This window comes from Benincasa hispida, chromosome 7, assembly GCF_009727055.1.
Source record: "Benincasa hispida cultivar B227 chromosome 7, ASM972705v1, whole genome shotgun sequence".
Classification (NCBI taxonomy): Eukaryota; Viridiplantae; Streptophyta; class Magnoliopsida; order Cucurbitales; family Cucurbitaceae; genus Benincasa; species Benincasa hispida.
Genome location: NC_052355.1, coordinates 26,661,175 through 26,670,861, shown reverse-complemented (window position 1 = coordinate 26,670,861; position 9,687 = coordinate 26,661,175). Strand labels below are relative to the sequence as shown.

The 9,687-nt window shown below is 32.4% G+C and overlaps 1 protein-coding gene across 2 annotated transcripts; it reads right to left on the bottom strand.

The window, feature by feature from the left end:
- Positions 1 to 6,875: 6,875 nt before the first annotated feature.
- On the bottom strand, positions 6,876 to 9,468 carry LOC120081173 (iron-sulfur assembly protein IscA-like 1, mitochondrial). Of its 2 annotated transcripts, none has more exons than XM_039035860.1 (3): positions 9,159 to 9,468; positions 7,812 to 7,929; positions 6,876 to 7,197 (listed from the first exon to the last, which is right to left on the bottom strand). In XM_039035860.1, the coding sequence occupies exons 1-3, from the start codon at positions 9,355 to 9,357 to the stop codon at positions 7,119 to 7,121; spliced, it is 396 nt and encodes a 131-aa protein (XP_038891788.1). In that variant the 5' UTR covers positions 9,358 to 9,468; the 3' UTR covers positions 6,876 to 7,118. The 2 variants fall into 2 exon arrangements, with proteins under 2 accessions (XP_038891788.1, XP_038891787.1); XM_039035859.1 differs by having other exon boundaries at positions 6,876 to 7,232; positions 9,159 to 9,464.
- Between the last annotated feature and the right edge of the window lie 219 nt (positions 9,469 to 9,687).

The following is a 9,687-nucleotide window of genomic DNA, read 5'->3' as shown; positions in this document are numbered from 1 at the left end:
ATACCTTTGAATATCCTCTTCAAACACGAATTTGAGCTACAATCTTCTCCAATTGAAGTCATGAACCACCAAGAGATCTTCTCTACCATTCTCAACCTTGAATTTGAGTGGTGAAACTCACAATTGGGCTAAATTTGTGAAGGTTTTGATGTGGGTTTGAAGAGAGGGAAAATCAGTTTCTGCAAAAACTAGTTTTCACCAACTTCTTCTCCTCTAAATCTCAAAATTGAAGAGTTTTATCATTCCTTTTCATGCAGGCACTCAAGAGACCAACTGTTGCCACTTCAAATGCATGGAATTAATGGGCAATGTGTGTGAATTAGAAGAATCCAACTGCTATTAAAAGAAGTTTGGATGTTTCTACTAATAACTTAATTTCCAATTTTAATTTCTAATTTTAATTAATTCCAAAATTAACTAAAATCTAATTTAATTAATCTAAATTAATTAAATTCAAAATTTCAAAATCCAATTTTTCAAATTGAAAATAAATTTGATTTTAATTAATTAAATAATAATTTAATATCAAATATTAAATTAATCACACACCTAATTCTAAACATGAATCCTACTCATGTAATTAATATTTAAATCAACATTTAAATATTATAAGCTCTCCAATTTCGTTTAATTTTGATAAATTAAAAGTTAATTAATTATATCGAATATAATTCTACAAACCCTAATTTAAATTTGAACTATTCAAATTCAAACCCTAAATTCAATTTGAACATTTCATATTGAAATTCAAATTGATATCATTCCACATTCACTCAATTTATTAATTTAAAGTGTTCATGTTTTACAAGCTAGTAGCAGGACCTTATGGACCTACAGATCATGAGTTCCAATGATTTGAGATTAAGTGGCTAAAACTCTTTAGATCGAATTAATCAATATTTATTAACTATCGAGTCACACCACTATAGCTCGAAAGTTGCACTCTCCCCACTGTAGATATATTTGTGTCCATGTGATTTAACCATAATCAGTAAGTCGACCCTTCACAAGTTGTTCGTAATAACGGCTGGGTCAAATGCTATTTTACCCCGAAATTATGTCTTGCTCCTTAAATTCCAGTGATCCTCTAATGAACAATTGGTTTGTGAACTAATCACCAAATCGAATCCCTCTCGGGCCAATGAGAGGGTGGGTGCCCTTGTTCAAGACTTGGATTCAGCACTTAAGAGAATAACTTTCCTCCTATCCCTAAATCGGGTAGGCGTAAATTTCATCTTGCACCCTATATCTCCAACTATCTACCCGGTCTTACCCCTGAAATGGGAGGCTTATTGAGCTGACACTGTTGAGCCAACCCTCACCTATGCAAATCTAAGGATAATCCCGAATAAACAGGAGTTCATAGTTAACTCAAAATTAAGATCGAGTTACCTAGGTCATCTAAGCGAAATAGTCAGTCTTAAATAGTAAACAACGTTATAAAGTAAGAGTGACTTATTTCTTGGTCCAATCTTATGCAAACTCATTGCATAGGACACCCCCACTCCTTATTTCAATATATGAACGGATCATGATCACTTCGTATGTAGCACCTTACAACAAAAAGTAACAACTACAGAGTGGGCCGCATCCGATAGTATTACCAGAATAATGCACCCAACCTTATCCATATACTATAGACTGTTTTGGTTATTTACTCGAACATGATCAATCTTTATGTCTCCACATAAAGTTCAAGTATTTATATAATAGCCATGGATCTTAGTTTATTTGATTTGGTCTTTACAAGTGCAATTTACAAATTCAATAACAACCTTATTGAAGAAATGTTGAATAACATCTTTATTGATAATGGAAAATGTTTAACTCTACAAATTACGAGTTTTAGGACATACAACCCAACAGGATATCCTATAAAGGGTTTGTATAAGATCGAACCACGAAATGGTAAGTCTCATTATATAACACCGTTAATAATCAAGACTTACATTTCACCAGGATGACTATAGATGACATGACCTGAATCTTGAGTGAGTTGTGAACTCCTGCTCATGAAGGCGGTCCTTTGAATTGTATGGGTGAGAGTGGCCAGATTACCAACTTAATAAGCCTACTATTTTAGGGATTCGTCTGATTAGGGAGTTGGGAACACAACTACACAAGATGAAATTCACTCATTCCCTGATGTTGAGTAAGTAGATAAATTTCTCCCTTAAGGGCTGATTCCGAGGCTTGAACAATATGGTCACACCCTCTCTTGGCCCGAGAGGGACTTGATCATAGTTGGACTATGACTTATTATTCATTAGAGAAATTAGTGGTACTTAAAAAGTTAGGTGTAACTATAGGGACAAAACGATAATTTGGTCCAACTATACTTATGAGCAATTTGCGAAGAGTCATCGCACTATTGATTGGTTATATCCAATGAACATAATATATCTGTAGTGAGAAGAGTGCAGTTGTCGATCTTTATTGGAGTGACTGATAGTTAATGGATGTTGGGTAATTTAATTAAAAAGTTTAACTAATTATCTAAGTACCATTGGAGCTTCAATCTACAGGTCCATAAGATCCCATCGGTAGCTCAACAGGGATTTAATTGAGAATTAATTTTGGGTTAATTTGAATTGTTCAAATTAATTTAGGGAAATTAATTATATATGATATAATTATTTAAATTAATTATATATGATATAATTAATATAATGTATTAGATACATTATAATCTAAAGTATTTTAAGAAGATTTTGAATATGATTCAAATACTAATTATATGAATGAGATTCATATAATTAAATTTAATATAAATATGATTTATGTTAAATACTATAAATAGTTGAGAAGAAATAAATATTTAAATATGATTTAAATATTAGTTATATGGATGAGATTCATGTAATTGAATTTAGTATAAATATTATTTATATTAAATGTCATGCATTGTTGAGAGAAAATAAAATTATAGGTTATATTGTATCTGATACAATATAAAACTATAGGTTATGTGTTATTATTATTATTATTATTTGATTTAATTTTTATTTAATTAAAGGGAGGGAGTTACAACTCCCTCCCCCTAATTCTCTTAGCAAAATACGTGCAATGTGAGGAGTTGGAAAAGTCGTCGTCTTCTTCCATTTTTTGTGGATTTCTCCTTCACCCTACAAGTTTCACAGAGAAGAGTTCTATGTGGAAAAAAATATTCTCCTCCCTTACATCCTCTCTTTTCTCTCTTCCAAGAATTCAAGCAAAGCCCACAACTCTTACTTGAATTCTTAATTCCCAAGAGAATACAGAGGGTTCTCAAATGGTGGTACCCAATTGGAATTTCATTTTGGAGATCGTTCGTGTTCCGGATCTAGAGAGATTATGTGAAGAAAATTGGCTTCAAGGGCCAGTGTCAATTTCTTCCTTAATTCCTATGTAAAAGCATGTTGTATTTTTTTGGTTTGATAATGCATAATCTCTATTTTGTTCTGTAATTTATGAATTCTGTAAAAAAAAATAAAATTGGGAATGATCACCGCTTCTACACAAGACCTTCGATGGTTTCCGTTCACGTCATGCAAATCATCTCAGAAGACAATTTAGCTTATCCATTTACAAAGGCCCTCACGACTAAAGTGTTCGATGGTCACCTAGCCGGACTAGGACTATGAGACTTATAAATCTAGGGCAAGTGGGAGAGTTCATGGGTATTTGATGCTCTAGTTTATTATATTTATATTTTATTCTCCCATACTCAACTTTGTATCCCACTGGAGTTTTAGTCCAAATGGGAGTTTGTTGGATTGTATATCTTAAAACTCATAGTTTGTAAATATTAAACATATTCTATTTTTAAATGAAGAAGTTATTGAGGTATAATAAGTAAAGTTGTTATTGAATATGTAAATTGCACTTGTAAAAGCCTAAATCCAATAAACTAATGAATCCCTGACTATAGCATAAATACTTGAACTTTATGTAGAGACATAAAAGTGGATCAAGTTTGAGTATATAGCCAAAATGATCGATAAGTATAGGGATAGGGTTGGGTACCTTATCTTGGAAATACTATAGATGCGGCCCACTTTGTATATAATACAAATGATGTGATCTTGAATCGTTCATGTAGGGACATGCGAGTGGAAGCGTTCTATGCAAAAGAGTTCGCATAAGACCGAACCAAAAAATAATCACTTTTCTTTATAATACCTTTTACTGCTAAAATTGACTATTTCAATTCGATGACCTAAGGTAACTCAATCTTAATCCTGAGCTAACTATGAACTCTTGTTTATTCAGGATTATACTTTAATCAGCATAAGTGAGAGTGGCTCAACAATGCCGACTCAATAAGCCTCCCATTTTAAAGGTAAGATTGGGTAGATAGTTGGGGACATAGTCTTACAAGATGGAACTCTCTCCTACCCGATTTTAGGGTTAGTAGATAGGTTGTTCCCTTAAGTACTGATTTCTAGTCTTAAACAAGGGGCTTCACCCTCTCTATGACTGAAAGGGACTTGGTTTAGTGTTAGGACCACAAACCAATTGTTTATTAGTGGATCAGTGGAGATTTAAGGAGTAAGATGTATTACAAGAGTACAACGGTAATTTTGACCCAACTGTAATTACGAACAACCTGTGAAAGATCGACTTACTAATTATGGTTAAATCATGTGGATTGAAATATATCTACAGTGAAGAGAGTGCACTACTGGGCTTTAGTGGAGTGTTCCGGTAGTTAACGAATGTTAGATAATTAGATTAAATAGTTTAGCCAGTTAATCTCAAATCATTGGAGCTCATGATTTATAGGTCCATTAGGTCCCTCTACTAGCTCATATTGGACTAAACTCAGTGTGATGAGTGAGTTTGAAGGGTTTATATTCGAATAATTAGGGAATAAGTGTTAAATGTATGCTATATATTTAACGATGTATAACAATTGGGAATTGAATGATAAAGAGAGAGTTTGAGATATTTAAATAAGATTTAAATATAAAAACTATTAATAAGGATTCATCGGGAATAGTGTTGGATTTAATAATTGAATATTAAATTAAATTAATTAAATTATTTAATATTAATATTAATTTAAAATTAATTTTTTGAATTAATTTTGAATTAAATGGAATTAATCAAAGTTGGTCAAAGTCAAATGTTGACTTCACCAAGCTTTGAAGGTCAAAGGTAAAAAAGTTGACTTTACTAAGTGGGAAATTCCAAAATTAGTTTTGAATTAAAATTGTATTTAATTAAAATATGACTAAAGTTAAATGTTGACTTCAAAATAGTCAAAAGTCGAAATGTTGACTTCACTTAGTGGAAAGATCCAAGAATGGTTTTTAGTGAAAAAATCCAACTTTTAGTGAATTAGTGAGTAATTCATTTGGCAGAGTGTTGATTTCACAAAATACCACTTATCCCACTAAATTGAGTGCATTTTGAAGTGTCAAAATTTGGTTAACTCAGTTTTGCATGAATTGCATGTAATTGCTCCGTAAATTGGTTGTTTTGATAAAGATTAAACTTTCTTGGCCATTTGGTGAATTTCAAGTTAGTTGAAAGACAAATTCTTCTTGGCAACTTAGAGATTCTAAAAGAGATTTAGAAATTAATCCTCGATTCTCTCTCAATTTCTATACTAAATTCATCTCTATTTTAGTCACCCACCGGATCTCACCATCCCATTCTAAGGCTAGAGAATAGTCGGAAGGACTCTCGTGGTGGTTCATAACAGATTCATGAGGAGATTGGAGTGAAATTGGTGGTCAATTTGGAGCTCCAAAGGTTGTATTCTCTAACTTTTCTTTTACATTTATTTGCATGCTTATTCCTTATAAGTTAGCATAATTAGAGTACTAAAAACCCATTTTACTTCCATTGTACATGTGCACGTTCCTACATATTTGACATTGTTTTTTTAAAAAAGGTCATTTGACATTTTGGGCCCAAATATTGGGTCATCGACCCAAATTTCTCTTCTAATAATTTGTGTTTGGGATATAGATTATTTTAGTTTGGATTATAATAGTATGTGTTGGAGGTGTAAACTATTTTAGTTTGGGTTGTAATAGTATGTGTTTGAGGTATAAACTATTTTAGTTGAGAAGAAGATAAAATAGAAAACACTGTAATAAAGAATAAAAAATGATGAATGTAAAATAGTAAAAGCTGTAACAAATAATAAATATAGTAACAATTGGGAGTTTTGAAATAGTGTCGTTGGTAGAAACACATCCTAAGTCTTTATCAAGGGAAGTGGTAACCCATGATGGTTAAACCTTACCATTATTATAATAATGTAATTGTAGAAATTCTTTTTATTTTAAATTTTTTAATAAATTCTATTTTTTTCTTATTCTTCCTTCAAATGGAAGTTAGTTTGAAACTTATTTTTGAAATGATTTCCATCATTATAAACATTAAATTCTTAACCAGTAATGTTTTCACTTTGTTTGCAAGAAAAGATTAGATTTTTTTTTAACTCAAATAGCTTGAACTATCACATTCTCCAGACCGTTAGATATTCTAAGAGTTCAATTTTTTTTTTTTTGGCTAACCTGAACTTAATTTAATTGATTAAATATATACCATAGACCTAAGAGATTAGAAGGTTTGAATCCCTTCCATCTTAATTCTTAAACGTGGTTGATTTTTTTTTTTTTTTTAAAAAAAGGTTAAATTTTCCACGAACTTTTGGCTAGAAGAATTAACCCTTAAGGTAATATTAAATAGGAAGACATTTTACCATATTAAACGTTGAGTATTCTTATAATTGACATTCATCATTCTTCTTTCTACAAATTTCTACAAGACATGTAGGGAACAAATATTTGAACCTCGTCCTCAAGAAACATATATGCATTGGTTCACATTAAGCTATGCTCATTTTGACTTGTATGAGGCAAGTAAGATAGTTCTCATTACAAAAGGAAGTCTGTGGGAGAATTTTATTACCCAATAACTCATTAGCCAGTTTAATCTACAGTAGATTATACATACAAAAGTAAAAAAATAATTAGCAGAGTACAAATTAGCCAATATAGAAATATTCTTACAACTGTTTTATGTTCTAGCCAGAGAACTCTCTTGATTATTGTCCTTGTAATTCCACCAAAACACGCAACAAATCAGCAACGGTGGGTTTTGAGTTTTTTAAAAAGTGCTCATTGCTCGAACTGCCTCATTTTTTGTTGGCTTCTGCACTGCCTGTTGTCATAAAGGACTCCCCACAGCCACATTGACCTTTGGAATTTGGATTGATAAAGATAAACTCAGATCTACCAAAAAGAGGGAGAAAACAATAAGTTTCATTGGCCACACTTAATATAGTGGCACGTATCGAGACTCGAGATAACTTGAATCTAATAAACTTAGTTCAACAATTGCAGGATAGAGGATCGAACCATCAACCTTTGAAATAATAATTAGTATCCTATTTTCTGAGCTATGCTTTAATTTGACTTAAACTAATATACTTCACAGTTCTCTCCTAAAGTTGTATTAATTATATTCTTCACCAGCTTATGGATGCTAAAGAGTAAAGATGATCTGAACCCAGATACTCCCTATCATATACATGCAAATGAATAATGTGGTCCTTGCATGTTGCAAATACCTCCAGCACCATAGAAAATTGATTGACGAGCAAATTCAAAACGGTGTTAGCTTAGAGCTGATTAAAACCTCTAAAAATATGTTTGGACTCTGGAATAACTAAGTAGCATTTCTGAGGAGTCATGATAAATGTGAAACCATAGGTCTACGCTTTTACATTTCAGCCTGATGTTGTAACTAACAAGCAGGATATTTCATCAACATAAGGATGGAAAATTGTAGGAAAGAGATTTCTCAAATACCTTAATTTGTCATCGACAAAGTCCATCTTTGTTCCTATTACGTGCATCAGAGCCTTCGGATCAATCAGTATTTTCACATTTTGATCCTCAACCAGCTCATCAAACTTCCCTTTCTCATCTGAAATATTTGAAAAAAGAAAACGTTATATAAAATACTGCAATCTCAAAGTATTTCATTTCAAAAGGTACATAACATAACCATAGTCAATTTATGTCAAAAGAGAGATCAAGGTCGAATCCTATTTCTTGCACAAAGGAAATGTTAATGATAATGTGATTGTAAAACTGGGTAACGACGAGTTAGAAAATTCTCCGATCATGAGCAACTCCATAAAAAACTGAATTGTAAATACTGTTTAACTGAGAAGATAGCCATATTAAATAAACACAAGCAATAAAAAGTTCCAAGCCACAAAGATTTATAAAGTCTCAAATTTCTAACCATCAAATTATTCTCTACAAGTTGACCCATGAAGGCTTGCTAACCCATTTATCTTTTAATTGAATAGAAACAGCACTTTGGTTCAATAACATTCTAATTAACCATAGCAGGAGAGAGAGAGAGAGAGAGAGAGACAAAGGTTCTCAAGTGATCAATGTCCATTCCTGCTATGTTCTCACAATAGTCAACATACACCACAAAGTAAATGGTACTTAATGGATGCAAATGTTCACCATAAATTTGGGTGGAACATGCATTTAGACTGGGATTTGTGATATATCAATAACACACTAATCCCTATGCCATTAGTTTGTGAAGTAAATCAACAAATCCAAACTTCCTGTCCCGTAACACCATTAATTCATAACTGATTCTATTTGTTAAGTCAATTCTCCTCTCATACATAGGTCCCTCTGCGTCTATCGAATTAGCATTCAAGGCATGTCAGTTTTATCTTTCAGATTTTCCATTGTTAACGTTGGCAAGAACTGAACAGCTTATCTTCGAACAACTTACATACCATACCGAGGGCGAGTTCCGATATAAACAGTTACAGAATCATTTAACCGTCTAATTTTCCACGTCTAATCATCACAATAGATCCGCGGTCCTAAAATCCTAATTCTTGGTAATTGGATCTGGAAACAGATCAAAGATAAAGAATTCATCTTCTAAAAGACTCCAGCTCCGAAACATCTCGTCTTAATTATTAGGTTATATCGCTCAAATACACCCAATACCTATTTTATCTCGGACCAAATCCAAACATCAACATCTGATTCAAAGAAAAGAGGATAGATAATAGACAAATTTAATCACATTCATAAATTCAGAGATAGAATGAGTAAAAAAGGAATCGCGAAGAATCAATAAAAAGTTGGAAAATTCATTAGGTTATTACGAACCTGCGTAGTTGAGAGTATAGGATAAGCCGTTACAACCGCGCGCCTTGACGCCAAGGCGGAGGAATGGACGTTGGCGCTGTTGAAGAAGTTGTCGAATTCTAGCGGCGGCGGCCTCTGTCAGAGTAAGAATTTGACGGCGAGCGGCTGGTCCGACCTTCTGAGAAGCTGCGGCGAAGAAGGAAGACGAAGAAGCTGCCATTTTCTCTCCTTCACGATCCTCTCCTCTTGCTGCGTACCAATCAATTTTCTCCTCTGCAAATACACTCGCGAAGGTTCATTTACTCTTCAATTACAATTTTCAACTTTTTTTTTTTCGTGTGATTTCTGTTATATAGCATTTTTCAATTGTCGCTTCGAGGGATAAAAAACTCAATGATATGCAAAAATCTATCCTTGTGATTTGGGTTAGGTTTAATTTAAATAAATGAAAATTTTATGATTGAATTAGTTCATGATTCATCTAATATAATTCAAATCAACTCGAATTTATTATTAACTTTAATATATATATATTTACGATTATAATTAT

What these genes read in the sequence shown, in the direction of transcription:
- LOC120081173 (XM_039035859.1), bottom strand. Translation starts at nt 9,357, where the DNA reads ATGGCAGCTTCTTCGTCTTCCTTCTTCGCCGCAGCTTCTCAGAAGGTC. An exon ending in CTATACTCTCAACTACGCAG is followed by an intron (nt 7,930 to 9,158) that starts GTTCGTAATAAC and finishes CAAATATTTCAG; the next exon opens with ATGAGAAAGGGAAGTTTGAT. An exon ending in TTTGTCGATGACAAATTAAG is followed by an intron (nt 7,233 to 7,811) that starts GTATTTGAGAAA and finishes TCTTTTTGGTAG; the next exon opens with ATCTGAGTTTATCTTTATCA.